General features: G+C 40.4%; 1 protein-coding gene and 1 long non-coding RNA gene across 3 annotated transcripts; one reads left to right on the top strand and one right to left on the bottom strand.

The window, feature by feature from the left end:
• Positions 1 to 4839: 4839 nt before the first annotated feature.
• SRP19 (signal recognition particle 19) lies at positions 4840 to 10452 on the bottom strand. The gene is made up of 5 exons (XM_065861614.2): positions 10345 to 10452; positions 8789 to 8864; positions 7738 to 7809; positions 6212 to 6323; positions 4840 to 5175 (listed from the first exon to the last, which is right to left on the bottom strand). The coding sequence occupies exons 1-5, from the start codon at positions 10386 to 10388 to the stop codon at positions 5042 to 5044; spliced, it is 438 nt and encodes a 145-aa protein (XP_065717686.1). The 5' UTR covers positions 10389 to 10452; the 3' UTR covers positions 4840 to 5041.
• A 172-nt stretch (positions 10453 to 10624) lies between these two features.
• Positions 10625 to 20059, top strand: LOC139826487 (uncharacterized). Of its 2 annotated transcripts, none has more exons than XR_011736577.1 (3): positions 10625 to 10768; positions 13662 to 13797; positions 18726 to 20059. It is a non-coding gene; the product is annotated as an uncharacterized lncRNA (long non-coding RNA). The 2 variants fall into 2 exon arrangements; XR_011736578.1 differs by having other exon boundaries at positions 10625 to 11057.
• The last annotated feature ends 841 nt before the right edge of the window (positions 20060 to 20900 follow it).

Here is a 20900-nt window from a genome sequence, read left to right as displayed (position 1 = left end):
ATGAACTCGTCAAGTGAAAAATAATTGAAGATGAACTTTGGATTGTCTTTTGGAAGGCCATGCAGTTGATGCCTTTGCTGAGGCTGTGGAATTCCCCAAAACAACACTTTGTATACCTACCATTTTGTATCAGTGCATCCTTGCTAGAGAATTCTTCAAGTGTTCAATTAGATATGTCTAAATTCTGTTATCTGGAAAAATAACAAAACAACATGCCCCCACGCCCCCTAAAACCCCCACAACAACCAGCCAAACCTCCATAGAGAGAAAAAAAAAGACACACAAAAACACCCACACAAATACCAACTAACCAAAGCCACACATACTGTTTCATAAGAAATAGCACTACAATGCAGGCTCCTCAGTTCCTACATGCAGTGTCCCATGCTCATTCCCAGGTCCCACACCACCAATGACTCTCAGTTTCCTCCCAGCTCCCCAACACCAATGACTGGGGTGTATTCAGTTCCCCCATCTTTTCAGGCCCTTTAGAAAACAGCAGCTGACTTGGTGGGGTTTTTTTTGCCAGATCTAATCTGCACCTAATCTGTGGCTGCATGAGTGATGACTGAACACTCATTAAATGCAGTTTGGTGAGAGCAAACTGCCAACCGGAAAGGATAAGCACTTATTCCCTTGCCTTTCCTTGTCCCATTTGGGATATAGGAAGTGTCTTCACTGGTTGATGCATTAACATCATCTTCCGTCCTGGTTTGATCACTGAGCTTCATGACTTACAGGAACTTAATGTTTTTGAGACATCTACTCTCTTTATCATGTCAACCAAATGACCTGACAGGCTCAAAATAAAGCAACAGATGAAGAGAGTATTTCTATTATATTAAGCCTTTTTTCTTTAGGGGGGGAAAAAAAAGAAAACAAACCCTCTTTGAAAAGCAAGATTATTTTATCCTAAGAGGTATTAAATAACCCTGTGAAGGCCAGTCTGTAACAAGAAGCAACTAAATAACAGGTATCCAGTGACAGTATATGTGAGAATGGTTCCCAGCTGTGCCAGGGGAGGTTTAGACTGGACATTGGGAAGTATTTCTTTACTTAGAAAGTGTTCAAACCCTGGATCTGGCTTCCTAGAGAGGTGGCTGATACCCCAAGCCTGACAGTGTTTGAGAGACATTTGGACAATGCCCTTAATAACCTACTTTAGCTTTTGGTCAGCCCTGAAGGTGTGAGGCTGTTGGACTAGATGGTCATTGTAGGTCCCTTCCAACTGAAATATTCCATTCCATTCCATTCCAACACAGACACATCTGCAGCTACAGAAAGAAGGAAATAAGAAGGTCACACCATCTTCCACACTCTCAGTACAGCACATATGAACATCCCAGATAAATACGCTGCCTCAAAAAAGAGTGCTGGCTAAAAGACTCTAAGCCTTAAACGCACACAAGAAATAGGATATACACACAGTCAGCCAAGTATTTTAAGAACTCCTATTTTCTGCAGAGCTGGTCTTTGAGAAATTGACTTCATGGCCGCAGGTGGAGAATTACATACAGTCATACATTATTCTTGCTTCCGAAGTTAAAACACGTTTCAAAATAACCTTTTGAAACTCACTTTCTTTAAACCAAGAACTGAATAATGATGGTTGTGCTTCTGCTACAGCAGCTATGTGCCCTCTTCCATACATCTGAAAGAATAAAACATCTATCTCACCACAGTTCTGAATTTTCATTTTTAATAATTTCTTTGTTGAATGCCTGTCTTCAGACCTGCTTAATGCCCAATGTCAATGGCAATGTTGCTGCCACAGAAATTGCTATAAGGATTGTTATACAGATTCTGAACTCGCATGTCCATTTCAAATGTTTAATCTTTGTCTAGGTACCCAAAAAAAAGTATAGGAAAAGACAAGTATATACTTTTGAACAGCTGGACTAGTATCTTCTGAAGGGACACCATCTTAGAGGCAGAGCAAATTCCCACTCAGCGATGCACATCTTTGTTATTATTGCCATCTACAGGAAACCACAGACCTTAGTGTCTTTTTAGTAACTACACTGCCTAAGCAGATTCTCGAAGAAAACTGTAAAAGTAAGACAGGCAAAAAGAAAAAACTGGAAAAAAAAGACACTCATTATCACCCAGCTTGCCCCTCAAAAAAATTATTTTCTATAGATAACATTGAGAGCAGCAGTGGTAGTATTTCTGTGTTTTTACAGCAGACGTATCTCTACTCCCAGTCCCACAATGGCCTCCAATCATCTTCTCTGTTCCAGGAACAGGGAGGGTGAAAGGGAGAGAGGAAGTATGTTGAGGAAGGGGGAAAGACCTGCAGAAGAACCCAATTTACTATCTTGACCCACTTGTTTTTATTAAAAAAACCCACAAAATACAGAAATGAAAGCCTAGTTTACAAGCTTAACCCTGGCAGGAGAGGGGGAGTTGTGTTGAACTTTCTGAGGCCTCATTTAGGAACAGATAAGGCTCATATATTTTAAAGCCAGATAGAAATCAAGAAGAGCAAAACAACGCACTCATTTAGAGATGGGGGATAAGCAGGCAGGGGTTGGAGGAACGAGACTTCACCTCCATAAGGGCAATAATCATCTGGTTTCCTAACAGTGCACAATTTGCTTAAAAATAAAGCCAGCTTTACTCAAAATAACCATAGAGCTTTGTTAATCTGATTGAATCAGAGTTTTATTTATTTTAGCTCAATATTACTTTCAGAAATCTTTCTCAGTCTTTTGCACAAGATCCTTGCACTTTAAAATAGCTTCACTATTTTTTAGTTCTTCGATCGGGAAATTTTGGTAAGCAACGCCAGAAAGATTCTTTCTCAATACACACACACCATAGCAGAGACAAGTTCTTATGATATTTAATTTCTGGCCACTGTAAACAGATCTCCCTCCCCATTTTTCAGCTGTCTATGGTCTAAAGCTCTTACAGTACTCAGCCATAACATGATCATGACTTGGCTGGAGTTATTCCACTCCACATGACATCATGCAGCTGAGTTATCTTGTACCAATTAATTTGCAGAGAGCTCTCACTTTAAATACAGTTTCAGAACAGTTACTCAGCACTCAGGAAAAGCCAGGAATAACTTGAGCCCCACAATCCATGGGCAGTTACAGTCTTTCATGTCACAAGTGTACCTTCCACTCTTGCTTGCATACTTCAGTTGGTATTTTTCCCCACGTTGCAACTAACCTGTAGCACTTTCCTAACTCTGTAGAGTGCATGCAATTAGCAAGCTCTGAACCATATCCAGCTGCTTTCTGTGACAAAAAACTTGCAGACAGCACCTGTCATGAACTCACAAATACCATTTAACTAACTTCCCAAAATGGTGTTTTCAAGGCCAGACACTCCAAAGGTAACTTGTGGAAACTGCTAAAGCAGCAGAAAAAAAAATGAAGACATCTGTATATGACCACAATCACAGCCTTATAACATAGTATTTCTTCTCCTAAGCTGTTCTGTTTCATGGAGCCTACACACCTGTAGGGGGTTTGGTTCGAGGTATTTTGTCAGGGCAGCTTTTGGATTTGTTACAACTGCAGTAAGAATTTGCCTCCTTCACAAAACAATGCAACAGAAGAACCACACTTACAAAGTATTACAGACAGGAAATACAATTTGAACTATTCACAAACCAAGGGCTCTACACAGATGCACTACTGGTACCCATCAATATCCACTTCCAAGGGCACTGGTAACTCACCATCTATTTGAAAAGATGCAGTTGTGTGGAACAAGAAATATAAGGATATAAAAAAACTCAAACAACCAGCACAAGTAACTTGAGCAGGGATCTCGTCATCAAGAACATCAAGTTTCATTACTTCAGAATAGCCATTAAATGTCTAGATACATTTTGTATGCTATTTATCTTTACAATGGGAAAAAGGCGATGCCATAGAAAAGCATACCACATAGACAAAAAAGATAAATACAAAAGTAGAACATTGCCACAAAAAACTTATAAAAAAAAAATCTCAGATAACTTGCTGTGAAAGCATCCAATTGACTTTGTTTTCCTATAGTAAGGATTAGAAAACTCATATAAGATTTTTGTTTTAAACTCTAAGCAGGTACTGCTGCTTCTTTTCCAGTCTCATATTAACTGAACTAGACCTCATTTAACTTGCACAGTACATTTCCTAATTACTTCAAAGGAACGTTGTTACTGGACAGCTGTTCTCACAAACTCACCTTCTCCAAATAACTTTTTGTCCCTGTCTGTATACTACTTTAAACAAAACCAACCAAACAAAAAAAAAACCCAAAACCCCAAATATTTTAAGTTACCAGACACTGCAAGTCTCAGACATCTGCAATAGGATTAGACAGGTAGAAAATAAAGCTATGTTTCCTAGGCTCTCAAAGAACAACCCAAAAGAGAATATAGCATCTCATATTATACAAGACACAAAAGGGAGCTATTTTTTTTCAAATTAACTTAAAACTTTACAATATTATCCTTACGTCACTGACTTCTTTAAAACAGGCTGTGGAGGAAAAAATAACTTCTGGAAAAAGTATTCTATAAAATTACATGTTTCATAATTAACATGTTACCTTTATTGGTACACTTGATAGCTGTGAAAGATTAGCAAAGGAAGTTTACAAAGTCACAACTTAATCGATTTACATTTTTCTGCTAAAGACTCTCCAGAGCTAAGACAATCACTTCTCTAGCATAGATAAATGCTTTACTAAGGCAACCAGTTTTCAGATATCTAGTCTGCATAAGAATATTTATCAAAAGCTGCATATTTCTTCTGGAAATAATAATCCTCCCACCCAGCCCATTTGCTTATGTTTCCCTCCACTTTTCAAAGTGAATGATAGCTTCAGACTTGCAGGTTGTGTGTGAAGACAGATTTATTGTTACACAGATGTGAGGCAGCTACATGCATTCAGTTCCAAGAAAAGCAGGTGGTTCTCTTCAGCTTCACCTGTTTATTTCGTGCTTGTATCTTTCACTTCAAAGTTGTAGGAGTAATATGTGCCTCCATATTTGTGGTAAGTACAATTATGTGATATAACAATTATTCCAGATGTGAGCTCATTTCTTTTTCTTCCCTTTACCTTTCTTGCCTCCCTCTCCTTGCTGAAGACTTTGATCACTACCTCCCATCTTTTGGGTTCTTGTTTTCAGTTTGGGAATGGTTTCTGCAGCATACAGCATCACTGATTTACCTAAAAATACACAGAGAGATCAATGTACACCTACTATTTCAAGAACATCTCCATAATTTTCAAAGTTAGAAACTTCAGCCCCACTTTATATCTCTGTTTACGTAGATATAAAGTCTAGGAGTTCTGCTTCTTTCCCCCGTGTGGCTAGACGTTTGTGAAATACTCTCAGCATATTTTTTTTTTAATTTTAAAAAAGTGCAGGACTGATAGAAGACTGGAAAGGACACATAATCTGACAATCTCTGAAGTACCTACACTCTTCCTGTTACTCTTCCCATTCAACTCATAATGGCCTAAAATACTTGGGACAGAATGACCAGGCAAAAGCTACAAGAATTTTCAGAAAGGCATTGCTATCTTCAAGCAGGAATATGGTTTTAAATCATCTCCTCCTGACCAAAAGCACTCCTATGCTACTCTAGACTCAGTATTCTTCTTGCTTTTAACATACTTGCTTCTTCAGAGATATATTTACTTATGTTTTACACAGCGAATAATTTTCAGGAAAAATGCAAAAGACTAAATTACTTGTTGTTCAAGATGAACTGTTCCTATTACTTAGTTAAATTGTTAATTGTTAATTTATGAAAATGGCCAGCAGAAAACTCAACTGAAGTCAGTATTGTATTTTATCAATTTTGCATCCATACTGGTGCCTAGCTGATGTATGTAACCTAAGAAAATGGTAGAATTTAGCCACTTTAATACCAAATCCTCTGTTTTAACTGTGAAGAAACAGTAAGCCAAAACTGAACGGCTGCTATGTTCAGCATAGCAATCACACAACACTCCCCACAATCCCCTCCAGTGTAAGCACTGAGAAAGAGCAGGGTCAAAGACAACAGCATTTTACAAACTTCACCCAGTGCTCACTCACAAACATGACTTGGTTGATTTATGCAGGCAAAGAAATTAATGTAAAGTTTTAAAATTTATAATAGTAGAACTAATTAAGCAAGCTGGTAACACAACAAAAGAAACAGTGACGTTCTGTTTTCTTAGCAGCTGAAGTGCCTAACCCAGGTACTCTACTCACGTGTTGGAAACTGTGGTAAACATGGGTTGCCATCATCTTGTTTGAGTTGGATTCGTACTCTACCTCTGTACTGTACATCTCTGTTCCACTCTCTAGGATACATCTTATTTTTCTGTCACACCAGAGGAGAAACTTATTAGAGTAAGTATTGGAATAATTTTCTGCAAAATCTGTCAGGGAAGTGATCTAAGTCTTAGCAGCCTGGAATTCTGAGCAGCAGCTCTCTAGCAGCATCACCCACCATTTAGCCACTGCAGTAGCATCCAAAACTATAGCATAACTTTCTTTGGAAGTACTCCTGCAACCAGGTACTGGTACTGAACAGTTTAGCAAATAACCTGCTAAGAGAATTGTTTGACTCCCCCACCACTCTGCACTGCAGTGACACAGGTTTTTGTTCCATCTCCACAGCTACAAAGCCTTCTGGACACATAGACAGAGTATGTCAGCATAGCACAGCCTGGAGCCCACTGCTTTTGAATACTTGTAGACTTAATTTCTGTTAAAACGTTACAGATTTCTTACTGGTACTGGCCATTTCAGGGGCTAGTAAGAGCTAACAGGATTACACTCAACTTCTGAAAAGCAAAGTAATTTTATACTGGTTTTTGGATACCAGTCACACTCTTACACGAGGACCTGAGTTCTCTAGTATAAAGAAGTGATAGAAAGTAAAACAGCATCTTGAATTAACCATTACTTCAGAAAATGAACTGCAAAAAGACACCTGTCTGGAAGCTCAGAATCACTCCCAAAGAAAAAGGTAACCCACTTAAATTATTTAGAGAGCAAGAAGGTATTGCAGTAAACAAACAAACAAAAAACACAACAACATTCTCTGACTAAAACAGAACTCCAAAAGACCCTGAAGATTTCAAGCATCAGAGTTCTGTTCCCAGAGGACACTAATTCTGAAAGTCAATAATCTTTCATTAAAAACATGCTTTTTAAAAAGCTTAATTTGCAGAGTTGCAGCTTGCAAGATTAGCTTTTATTATGACACACTTTTAGGCATCTAGAGTAGTCTTCTCAGGAGGATTGTTACATAAAAGTAATTTTTTTAGAAACTTAGAAGAGGCATCATCTCAGAGACCTGGGTTAGTCCTGCCTTGCATACAGGTTTCCAACATTTACTGGGTGTTTCAAAAAGATTGACCAAATTTGAAATCATTGTATCTCTGCAACCACAAACCACCCATGAATGAAACTCTTACAGTGCATATGACAGATAGAGGGAATGCTGAGCATTTATAAAAAGGTTACTAAAACCTGGTAACTCATTAAACCACTTATAAGTTTTTGTGTAATTGTAACATGCTAGGTCCACCTTTTTGAAACATCCTGTACTTCATTATTACAGTCAGTCATCACTCAAAGCGAGCAAATATTTTGTCTGATAATAAAACTTCTCAATTGTAATCTATCCTGTAAGAAAAGATAAAATGAATGAAAGAACAGAGACACATACCAAGGTGTGGTGGTTTTTTTTTTTGGTATGTTTTGTTTTGTTTGTGTTTTTGAATTACCTCTAATAGCACATTGAATCCAACTGCTGCACATACATCTTGGATTTCTGTAGATGTAGGATTCTCAACAGCCTGTTGAAACAATGTGTTACAGTTAATTGTTTTTCAATTATGAACTACCCATACAGTAACAGCTAGCAGTTTCCCACCTATACTCTATAACTAGAAAAAGTAGATGGGGGAACAAGGTACTTCAAGTAATGGCAAATCTACTGTAGAAGTCATCTGTGAGCACTCCTATGGTCTAGAAAACATAAAAAAAAGATATAAGATATCTGTAAAACAGGAAACGGATGAGACAGAATATATTAGGGCAGGAACTAGTAACAGAATTGCTTAGGAAAAAGAATTTAAATTAAATAACATTTATTGTATTTAAAAATAAAAAAACCCCAAACAACGCCAACACAAAAGCCATGAATCAACAACAGCAGACCTACAGCAATGACAGGAGAAAAGAACAGAAACCTTCTAGGCACAGGGCGGCAGGTTCCTCCCGTAACAGATCTCTGACAGGCAACTTGTGTGCTCAAGAAAGATTTTATTTTTAATTTTTGTCAGAAAAACCCCAACCCTAAGCAGTGAGAGAAGCCCTTTATTTCTTCCAGAACTGCTTGTTAAAATATTATAAAGGAGAAGATGAAAAACTATGTCCAGACAGATTAAAAGCAACAACTACCAAGTCTATGTGCCATAGGCATTTTAGGTTCTATCTTTCACAGCAGCAAAGGGGACAGGGCACAGAATACAGGTACATACTGTCAGTCACCAAGTAAACAATCTTCAGCTAGCTATTCTTCTCTGCATCACGTTCAGTCTTGGCAAACTACTTATATATAGAGGCTGAGCGCATTAAGTTTCTCATTACTTCACCTGCTTTTCATATGCTGACACTAGGTTATCTTCAAATACACTGTAATTTCCAGTTATAGAGCTGCTTGTCATAGGGGATAGGAAAGATCAACAGCTTTTAGATTTATTTTCCAAATCTCTACACACTTATGTATAGCAAAACAAAACACCATTCTTTCCCTGCCACCCACAAAATTACTTTGTCTATAGGTATCCTTCTTCCTTCTGCTATTGTCTTCTTGTTATTCAAATAGGCTGGATAAATGCAGATGAACCTAAAAAGAGAAAACAGTGAGTTTAAGTAACACCAACACCTTACTTGCTTATGCAACATTTTCTTAGTAAAATAAAAAATCTCATAGCTACTAAGTTCCCACAGCAGCTTAGAACCACATATTTTACCTAGACCAAGCAGTGAGACATTGCAAAACCCCATTTTTGAAGTATCCGGGACGCTTTATGACCATTTGGCTGAAATGTTCCTTGCACAACACCACTTTTTAGGGCACAGTGGGTACAAAGCACAGCACTACCTATCTTGGGAAAAAAAAAGTTTAAAGAGAATGTTTTGACCCATTGCTTAAATCCCCGAAATCTAGAAGAAAACACACACATTTCCCTGAAAATAACTAAAGAAGTCTTCCTGAAAACGTTGTAGGACACTAATTGCTGACAGAAGCAAGAAGCAGGGTTTTTTTTTCTTCCATGGATTGGCTTTTTTTTTTTTTCCTACTCACACACATAACAACCCAAATTTGGGCAAGCTATAAAGCCTCTGAAAACCTATACTTAGAAATTTGCTTAAGATTTTTCATTAGCTTTAAACCTGCTGAGTACATACAGGTGACAAGAACGACAGAACCTCAATTATACCTCTTATCAGGCAGAAAAAAAAAAACCTCAACTAGCTGAGGTCTACAAGGAGAGGCTGCAGAATACCTACATTTGACTGAGAAGCTATAGCGGCATAATAAGGAATCAGAGGGTGAGAAAATAATCTGGAGCAGACTCATTCAGTTAGCTGGAGACACTGCTCCTTACTGCCTCCCAGGAAGCATTTCTCACTGCCTCTAAAACTAACCTCAGTCATCTCAACTCCCATTGCTCTTCCAAATACCTGTTCACTGATATTTTCCTCTTTATGAACCAACTAGTACTTTCGTGTAAGTGGCAGAGTTTTGCACAGAAAACTTCCAGCCTCATTACTGACGTTTACAGCCGTGAACACACGGCACTGACCAGCACCTCGTCTAAGTTTACCTTAGTTCTGAGCTTTAAGTGACACAACCCACCACCAGAACGGCAGGACAGTTCAGCATCAAGCACTCCAGAACCAGAAGCTGCCAAACCCCGACCTCCCACTTCACAACTTTCCCCAGTGCAGCGCGAACACGCCGCCCTGACCCGCAGTGGGCGGCCCTGCGGCCGGTTCCCCGCCTCGCTGCGTGCGAAGGGAAACGCGCCCCTTGCCCCTGGACACTGCGCGGGGAATCTCCGCACACCAGCCGCACCGCGTACCAGCCTGCGGCGCTGTTCCGTGACGGGTTACTGTAACAGCACCGCACACACTCGGACAAGTTATCAGAGCTGCAGGCCTGACCCGCCGCCCCGGGCCAGCATGGCCCTGACCGCCTGGGCCGCACGGCCCCCCACCGCCGCCGGCTGCGGCCCTGACGCACTCCCGGTCCCGGCCCGCTCCGGCGAAGGGTGCCGACAGCCCCCACCGCGGGCCCCAGAGGGCGTGGCTCACGTTACCTCTCCTTATCAGCCGGAGAAGCTGCGGTGGCAGCAGCAGCCATGACAGCGACGGCCCCACACCACGGGCACCGCTAGCCCGCACGGGCCCCACTCTCCTCCCCTTCGCCAGGAAATCCCGCCCCCGCCCTCCAGGTCCTGGACTCCATTGGCCAGTAGTGCTGTCTCTAAAAGCGCGTCACCCTATAAGGAAATATTACGTAAGTTCTACCGCGCCGCGGGCCTCCCCCCGCGCATGCGCGTTTGCGGCGGGAGCGCGGGCGGGGCTGCGAGAGGCGGGGGGGGGGATGACGCCCTCCTCGGCGGCCGGGTCTTGTGGGGCCGGTAGCCCTGCACGGAGATGGTTCCGTGCCGAGGAGTCGCTGCGGCCGCTCACTGCGTGTCGGAGGCACAGACCGTGCCGCCGGCCGGGCTGCGTGCACAGGTGAAAAGCCACACGGCGGGCGAAGTGTGACGAGCGACCCGCCACTCGGTGCGAGCGGACGGGTTGAGCGGTGTCTCCCATACGTGACGAGTCACCAGAGGGTGACCTTGCACGCCCTGGGGTTGGGGGGGGCTGTTACAGCGCCGTGCCCTGTGCGGGGCTCGGCGCTCGGCGGAGAGGAGGCGGCGGGAGGCCTGGCACTGCAGCCGGCTCTGCCTGCCCGGCGTGGTTTGGGAGGGTGCCGCCAGGATGGTTCGTACTCCCAGTGCGGCACAAGTGCTGATGAAAGGTGAGCCCAGAGGGTGGCGATCAGTGGCGCAAAATTTAGTTGGAAGCCAGTAACTAGCAGTGCGCCTTGGGGGTCAATAATTGCATCCAGTGCTGTTTAACATCTTAATGCGCGGTATAATGTGGCAGAGTGCGCCCTCAGTGAATTTGCAGATGACACCAAACCAGGAGGAGGGTCTGATACACCAGAGGGTTGTGCTGCCATTCAGAGGGACCTGAACAGGCTGGAGAAATGGGCTGACAGGAACCTCATGCAGTTCAACAAGGGGAAGTGCGAAGTCCTGCACCTGGGGAGGAACAACCCCAGACACCAGGACAGGCTTGGGGCTGCCCAGTTGGAAAGCAAGTGGGAAGAATAGAATTTGGTTCCAAGTTGAACATGAGCCAGCAAAGTGCCCTTGCAGGAAAGGCCAGTGGTGTCCTGGGCTTTTTTAAGGGGAGTGTTGCCAGCAGGTCAGGGGAGGGGATGTTTTCCCCTCTACTCAGCACTGGTGAGGCCATACCTGCAGTGCTGTGTCCAGTACTGGGATCACCCATACAAGACAGACAAGGACATACTGGAGAGAGTCCAGCGAAGGGCCAGCAAGATGATGGAGGGACTGAAGCATCTCTCCTTTGAGGAAAGGCAGAGAGAGCTGGGACTGCCAGCCTGGAGGAGAGAAGGCTCAGGGCGATCTCATCAATGTATGTACACACCTGAAGAGACGGTGCAAAGAGGACAGAGCCAGGACCTTTTCACTGGTGCCCAGTGACAAAACCAGAGGTGATGGGCACACTCTGAAACACAGGAGGTTCCCCCTGAACATGGGGAATTTTTTTTTTCCCATGCAAGGATGACCAAGCTCTGGCACAGGCTGCCCATGGAAGTGGTGGAGTCTCCATCCTTGGAAGTACTCAACAGCCATCTGGACATGGCCTGGGCACCCAGTTCTAGGCTGCCCTGCTTAAGCATGGGGTTTGGACCAGATGACCTTTAGGGGTCCCTGCCAACCTTAACCACACGGTCACTCTGAATTCCATGCAGCACTGTTGTGCACTGTTATAAGTTAAACTTCATGCAACAGATATGTACCAGGGCAAAGAACTGAACGTACTTATCCATATTTATCCATATTTTTTTTCTGCTCCACCAAAGCATCTGGCTCCCTGTGATGGAAATAATCAAGAGGAGCGTGCTGAGACCCAGTGCAACACAGTGGTATTCCCAGGGAAGAACTGCAAATACAGTTAATGAAAACTAGGGAAGGTTATGGAGAAGCTTCAGGAAGAATCATGGTGGCATTTGGCAGGCATTAAGTTATTTGGTCTATTCAGTCTTTTGAATGATGGGCAGTTCTGTTTTTTGTCTTTGCTCTCATTATGTCAGAAGTGAATACACTGTACAAAGCACTACAGGAAATAAATATGAACAGCAGCTTTTGAAAATGTGATTGCAGCTGTCTGGTAGCAAGGCAGTGATTTGGCAGCGGCTCACAAACATGACTCAACAAGCTCCTCTGCTAAAAGAAAAAGGTTATGTGAGCTTTGTTAAGTTACAAAGGAAGCTTTTGATGCAATAGTTGTCCAGTGCTAATGACAGATTTTTGGAGGGTTATCTTCTGAGTTCCATCAAGCTACTGCTACAGAGTTGAGTGCACCTAAGAGGTCATCTATTACAATATTTTTTGTTGCTTAAACACAAAACGTTCTCATCTTGTTATTGCTAATTGGTAATGGATTTCCTGTGATCTTTACACAGTGTTTTTCTTTGAAGTTTCCATTGCATACACACACACACACGTGTCTACTAAATGATTTTCCACTGATAACCCCACCATCTAAAAAGTGTTAGAGCCACCGTTACCTTGGGAGTTGCCCAGATTTTCAGTGGTTGCTCTGTGCATCAGCCACAGTAGCAGAAGCTTGTTTTGACAGCTGTGGTTATCTCCATCCAATAAGACAGAGGCAGCTGCAGGGGAGATAAAGAGGGACAGGGGCAGGTCAGCAGCCTTTGTAGTATGACAAGTATTTCACCTGCATGCGCCCCACATGGCAATTGGATCCCACACCAGTGGGGTTGTGCTTCCCAAACACTGGGCTGTGGTCCCTGTGCCTGCAACTGGGGAGAATGTCCTGAAGCTAAAAAAGGCTTCAACAACCATTTACACCATTTAATCCTCCGTGACTGTACACACAATGTGAACTGTGGACAGACTAGATTTCATTATATTCATTGTGTCTCCATGTGGGCATGCAGTATGCAGGGTACACATCAATCTGACCATTGCTTGAAATATGGTCATCGCTACACGTTACAAATCAAGCTCGTTGCTGTTTGGTTTCATCAAATAATATGCATAGCCCTTTCCTTCTGGTACACGTTAAGTCTGAACTCACCAGAAGGGTATGAACATAAATCTCCCTCTGAAGGACAGTGCTCTAGCAGACTTGAAATTGAAGAATGCTCTAGTGTTTTTAGGAAAAAATGCTAAGAAATATTGATTTGGTATTATCCCAGCTTCAAATACAATTAAAAAAAATAGGCTAAAATGTAGTGAACCAATCTTAAAATTTACTTCTTCACACGGTGGTTTTTTTGTTTGTTTTGTTTTGTTTTTTCCCTTAGATTTCTGCAATGTTTTTACTTTCTCAGTTACTTTGTAAAGCAATTTCCGGTGCATAGTGGGCTACCATTGGGCATCACCATAGGAAACGGTGCTCTGACATTACCTTGAAGAAGGCATCAAATACAACTCCAGTCTGTGAGTAGCACGGTACCATTTTGGCATATTAAGACTGCTCTCAGTCCACTTAACTCAGGACACCAAGAAAGATTTTGTGTATTTGTTTAATGTTGTTATATTTGACAATTGCATGTTATTTTTTTCCTTTGAATTCACACAGCTTTTTAATACCAACATATTAGGTTAATGGCTCCTCTTTTAAATGTTTAAACTTACTATAACAGAACAAAAGCCGCATATCCTGTATTACTGGCAATGACAAAGTATTTTTTGCATTTTTTCACATAGAAAAGTAATCAAAAATATATTGGAAATCGAATTTGTGGCATTATGGATTGGATTATACACCCTACATGACTGACCACAACAGGGGGAAGCATGTTGTCTTTTCTGCAGATGCTGTTATCACATACCAATCTCCTAATTGGTGCTAGAATTCACAATATCTTGAAACTAGCATGCCTAAAATAAAGCACTGGGTACAGATATGTCAGTTTAATCCCTTCATCACTGTAGAATGACTTCATTGAGTATATGGCATCCTGTCACTGCATTTTTTCTAGTGCCATAAAAAATATATTTCAAACTTGAATTCCGCATATTTCCAGCCTGAGGAATTCAGAGACAGAAGTAGGTCACAAAGCACACTAGCTCAGGCATGTTGTAGCTGCATGTGTTTCTCAAATCTCCATTGTCCCTGACCTCAGAAATGGAATGGTAAGCAATCAAAACCTGACAGCTTTTAAAACTGTAAAGCAGTGTGGAGGGAAGGTGTAATTGCTGGTGAGGATAAGTCTCACGTACATCTGTAGTAAAATTTCAAGACTGCAAATAACCCTTTGGTTAATAGCAGGCATCCTACTCTCTGAAAGCTGTGTTAACTTGGTGAGGTTATTCCATTTTATGTAACTGGAGTGGAAATGCCAGGGAATGAGCACTGCACCACAAGCATCTCAAGCAGAGAATTCCCTCACTGTAGGAAGGTAGGTGTCCTTTGTCATACTTTTAACTGTTAAGGGTGTCTGGGAAGAAAAATAGCAAAAAAAACCCAAAACCCCAACACAAAACAAGCCAGCAAGAGCCCTGTACAATTGTGAAAAAGAAATTCAAAGCAGTTGTGATACAGGCTGGTACATTTCAATTGGGATGAAAGGAGATGCCCTAACTAGAAGTGGGGTCCCAAGAAAATGTAGATTATTTGAGCTGACAGAGTTTCTCTGTTTTACTGCAAGACGCCAGCTTATTCAGACCTAGCTTACATGTTCAGTTTTCACTAACCTGATATTACACTGTATAGTCTAAACATGCTAGAAATACCTATATAATAACTGGACTAGCAGAGTCATTTGGGAGAAGGTATATTTTCAGCTAGATTGGTGGAATAGCTCTATAGTGGAATGCAGATAAAACACAGAAAAAGGGGATGTAGAGCAAAATCTCAGTTGTTTCAATAGACTGTTGTTTCAATGGAAGGGGCCAAGCTGACCAGGATTTTCTCCACAATCTTTATAAACAAGGATTCAACGTATAGATTTTAAAATAAAATACAGGGGCTGAAAAAAACCCTAACCACCACAAGAAACCAAATCCCCAAAACTGTTCAAAAGTGAAACATACTTCATGCAATTTGACTCTTAAGGTAGAAGTAAGAGACAAGTTTGAATTAGGTCTGTCCAACAGAGAACTTTTAACAACATAAAGAGAAAATAATGCTGTACTTCATCTAGTCTCATAAAACTGGTATTTACTTATCATGAAACTTAATTGTGCAGAATTAACCATACCATTCTCAATATATGCCACTTCTAAAGGACTGTACACATCATTTTCCCAAAATAAAGAGTTTATTTTAAATCCATAGACTACCCCAGTTCTTTTAACAATCCAAAATCCTGTCTTCTACGTGTTTTCTGAAGAGGCACCACCTCATGCCTATTTCCTACGGAGGCAGCAGCTACACACCTTTATTACAGAGGAAGCATCACTTTTGTTCATCTCAGTGGTAGAAGCCAATAAACAATCTTGACCACTTGCAGATCCTTAAAAAGGCATGTGGGATGTTCTACAGCCACATTAGGCTTATTTCAATTTGCATAAGTGCTGCAGCACTAGAGCAGCTGACAATCACAAAGTGGCCTTGAAACAGCTGTCCTGATCTGTATTCTGTTCAGAACTAACTCTTTGGTCACCTAGACCCAAAAGCCTTTACATACATTAATTTAGAAAGTACAGCAGACAATATATCCAGTATTTCACTGAGATATAGGGGAGACTGTTGGGCACCATATTGCCAAGACTCTATTCATATCTCTATTTAGCTGGCAACAGGAGAACTGGAAAAGTGGAAATAGAAAAATAGGGATTTCTACCCATCTCTCATTATTTCATATTTGCAAACACCATGTCTCTTAAGTAGAGACTTCAGTTTTACACCCAGTCATTCTTTTGCCTTCTGTTTTAGCTTTGTAGAGCTGCTGAGAGCTGCGTAAAATCACAATTGAATACAGCCAGTTTGTAAGATCAAAAGGAACCATCAATCATCTGTGTGTGACACAATAATTCAATATTTGTACTAAATTCATAGTTTTCACTTGAGCTGGGGAATTTCTGCTTGTAAGGATTCCCAATGACTTAAAACACTTAAAAGTGTCACATAATCCACCATGGTTGTTCAACAACTCAATTATAGTAAGAAAAAAAGATGCCAACTCCCTTTCATCACACAATGGAATAATAATAATAAAGATTAAAAAAACGGGACTTTTCTCACCATCCATATTTTGACTTAACTTTCATATCTACCTTCCTGCTTTTCCATAGCTACTTCCTCTCTTAATGTGTGCTATCACAGACCTTACCAATAATCTAGGCCAGATGCATAAGCAAATCTGAATTCTGTCGTCTTATGCTTCTCCCCCACTGCCCCAAACAATATGCTTTTTGTACAGATGATTGTTAGATGGGGCAGAATTGGGCATAATCTACCTTCATTTGTATTAAATGTAATCACTCAAAATCTCCTTGTTTTCACGATCACTAATGACTTTACTAATTAATGCTTTTCCTTTAATCTGAATAAAAATCATTAAAATTAATTAATAGCAAGGGAATTTCATTTTCTGATATATATCAAGACTTAAGTGCATCTTCCTCTAGAACGCTTCAAAAATAAGGTACCAGCTAATCAGTCTGGAAATTAGAACTCATCTTCTCAGCTGTGAACAGAGCACTGTAAATAATGGAAAACAAAGGGTCTTAGTAACTCAGCAACAGCGTCTCTTTTAAGTTCAAATGCTTCCAACTATGTCAAAGCCCAAAGTGAATATAAGAGTGCAAAATATGTGTGCATATATAAATACATGTTTGTGTGTGTTGGGAATTAATCAATCTAGGTCCCTTAACAGTCTCTACTGAGAGACTAAAGAATGCATTCATTATGGAAAAGAAAGATTTTGGAATTAACTGAGTCTCTTCTGTACTTATGAGTCATAATTAAATAAGCCTTCTTGCAAACCTCTTGTAACTCAGAGATTATGGAATTAGACTGTATTGGAACTAGGTGCTGTTTTGTGCAGTTTGTTCTAAAATGAAACATGGACAAGAACAGAGCACTCTACTGCTGAACCATGTCTCTCAGCTTCTTTTTTCTGCTTGTTTATCTGAGAAGTGACTACCATCAAAATGAAAACTGCATGTTTACAGCATTTGTTCTGATATGCTGAATCATTGCTGAAGTGTCTTAACAGCAACTTCTTTTTTAAAATGAAATTATGTTTCTAATACAGCAAACAGACACCTGACTTTCAGTAGTAGCCAAGAAAAAAATTCCACTCTGACAAGGTGCAATCAGGAGGAAATTTTATGTAACACTGCAAGTAATAAATAAATTATGCATAGCAAGACTAAATTCAGAATTAGTATACTGTGAAACAAAATACATGAGAATAGTTGAAAAAAAGAATTAATTACAGAGTTAGGATATAAACAGTAATGCATCTCAGGCAGAAGCAAACAACAAAACTGAAGGAAAGATAATTGTGGGCTGAGTTTGTTAAACAACATTTACAGGTGGGAAAATGCATCTGATCTCAGAGAATGACACCTTAATTACTTGCAAAGAACCAGCATGAAAATTCCATGCATGTGAAATCCCACCAGAAAGCAGGGCATTAGAGATACTGTTTGTAAGTATGGCTTGAGGTCTCAACAGAAGTGCATTTTACTGAGTGAACAAGCTCCCTCTACATCTTCCTGATATTATAATTGCAATTCCACAGCCACTAAAAGCAAAAGATGCTTTCACAAACAGCAAAATTAGAACAATTTCTTGAAATCTTTAAGTGGCAGAAATTCATAAATACATAAGCTTGTAACTATGTGGAAATTTCCTAAGAAAGGTTATTTGCAAAACTATGCTAGGGAGACATCACCCAGTCTTAAAGTAAGTAAACAGCACATCTGGTAAACTGAAAGTTGACAGCAGAAAACCTATGCATTAACTACATACTTTATATTTATTCATCTTGGCATAACAAATTCATTGACACCTACATAAATTACTGTTGTGAACTCTTAAGCTCTTCAGCACCACACCAAATCCCCTTGCAATTCAATTCCTATATGTAACCAAACACAATACATAACCAATTAACTTACCATTCTGACTAAAAACTCAGCCTTAACTACATTAACATTCTCTATAAACACATTTATAGATACAACCTTTTATTCTGTATACAAGAGACTATGAAGCAGGAATTATCTTTCTATATGTGATTTAAAATCAAAATAGTGTGGGCACCTCTTCTGGTTATAAGTGCAAACAAGATGGCTGTGGAACCAGAGAGTGAATACATTTGGGTAATTTGGTATTAATAAGGTCCTCAAAGTTTTAAACATGTAGAGGAAGTCATGCTTCATATTAACCAACACTTTCTGATTCACAGCTTCATCCAAATCACACATCTCATTGAGAACAAAGCTGTCGGGTGGATGAGACTTCGCAAGGCATTACAGTAGATCTGTGAAGTTACATTTAGGTGCAAGTCTACACGATCACTAGTGACACTCTGACGGCTGTTCATGCTACTTAATGAAAGCTACATGAGAAGTGACAGTTCGGGAGGCATCTGGTAACAGAAGAGAATAGAAGAGCTTTTAAGAGTCCACCAAAACATTTTCCAGATCATCCCTACAAGTTGTACTGTCTTTATTAGGGAAGGGATTTGTTCTCTCCCTCTTCAAGCCTCTTCCAGAAAACTAATTGCAATAAATATATATATATATTTTATTGGAAGGATTTACTACATTGAATTTAATAATGCAAATTTAAAAACTGTCATCTAGAAGTTTACATACAGTAAAACAATTTGGTTTTTGTGTATTTTTGAAGTACTTCTTTTCCACAAGCACAAACTACAGACTGCTGTAATACTTTTGAAGTTACTTATCAGAATTTCCAGGATGAAAGACTTACCCAAGCAAAATATTTAAATGCAAAGTGCTAGCAGCCATTAGGCAGAAGTTCAGAGCGAACAACAGTTAAAGAGTAAAATATCCCCAACTTTAATTTGCTTTTGCTGTCTCAAAAAGGTTGAAGACAGGTCTGAAATTTGGCATAGTGACTTAAAAATGCCTGTAATAACTTGATCCAACACACTGACCACCCATAAAGGAAACCATCCCAACCCTCTTCTACCAGCCCTAGCTGGTTTATTTTCCTTTCTGCTGGCTTGGGTGGCACTTGTCCAGCTGTGCTGCACAAATTCAGGACGCTAAGGCAGCATTAATCCTACTCCCCCAGCAGTTCTCCTAGGTAAGGGAGGAGCTGGTCCACTGAAGGGTCAGATAAGTGCCAAGATTCACAGCTAGGGACATGGGCAGGAAAAGAAAACTTGACTTTTAATAGTGCATGCTGTTGATTCTAGAAATAATATGGACCTTTATCTTAAAGAGGAATGAAGAAGCTAATACACTGTTATCTTGGTAATCTCAATTTCTGTTAAGAAGGTGAGAGGATGGAGTTAGGAAGCACTCCAAAGCAGCCATCAAAGAATTCAGCTGTCAAAGTTTTGCAGTTTCATGTTGCACTGGTATACTCTCAAAATAAAACCTCATTCATTTATGGACAAATGTTCTCTCTTCTGTGCATCTTATGCAATTTACTAGGGAAGATCTGAAAGTCCATCCCTTGGACAACATGGCTGAGAGTCTCAGAAACTGTCAGTTTTCTTTCCCTCCCCCTTTGCCCAAGTCACAGCAACTAACTTCCCAAAGCCAACAAAGGTACTAATCTATGCTGAATACTGCTGCCTACTGAAGTTCATAGCATAAACTACACTTGTATTCTGCAGTGAAGCCCTGCTTGAAACAATATTCCAATCTCATCAGGAAATCTTGGCAAGGCTCTCAATTTTAAACTGTCATCTCTGACACAGTGTCAAGAACTAAGATTTCAGAGGAAAATATTCAGCTAGAGAACCGCACATGAAAAATACAAATAGATTAGTTCCCCTTTAGAGTTTGCAATATTTAGTCAGAACAACTTGCACAGAAATTGAGCACGAACCTTAGTTGTGGCACTGTGCAAGAAACTAAAATCAATGTACCTTTAAAAAAGTGAACTAATTAGAATTTGTGGGGAGGTCATGCTTCTGCTTTTCACATCAAGAGGACAAAACTATAAATTGGTCTGAAATGAGCTTTACAGGTCTATTTTCAGTACAAACTGATTTTTAAGTACAAGTTTGATACGTTCTGGATATGGCAAGCTAATTCAAGGACAACTAAAGGTGTGAGCATAAGTCACATAAATTGTACCAAAATTGGTAGAAAGAAAGGCAGTGCATCCCCTAAGAACATAACACTAGTCTTTGTTTCCTTAGCTCCTTGCTTTTCTTTGTTTTGCCTCGACATAAAAAATGTCATTTTACCTGCTGTGGCAACTTTCTAAAAATAAAACCAAGGAACAGCAGATCTTTAGCAGCATAAATACAATCTATCACAAATCCACACATCATTAACAAAATCCAAGACCAAATATACTTATTACAGCCATTTTTCATGTTTGATTTTATATCCCCATCACTAGCATAAATCAAACATCATGGATGTCCTTAAAT

The sequence above is a fragment of the Patagioenas fasciata genome, chromosome Z (assembly GCF_037038585.1).
Source record: "Patagioenas fasciata isolate bPatFas1 chromosome Z, bPatFas1.hap1, whole genome shotgun sequence".
Taxonomy (NCBI): Eukaryota; Metazoa; Chordata; class Aves; order Columbiformes; family Columbidae; genus Patagioenas; species Patagioenas fasciata.
Note: the sequence above shows the minus strand (reverse complement) of the source record. Positions and strands in the feature narration are given on the sequence as shown.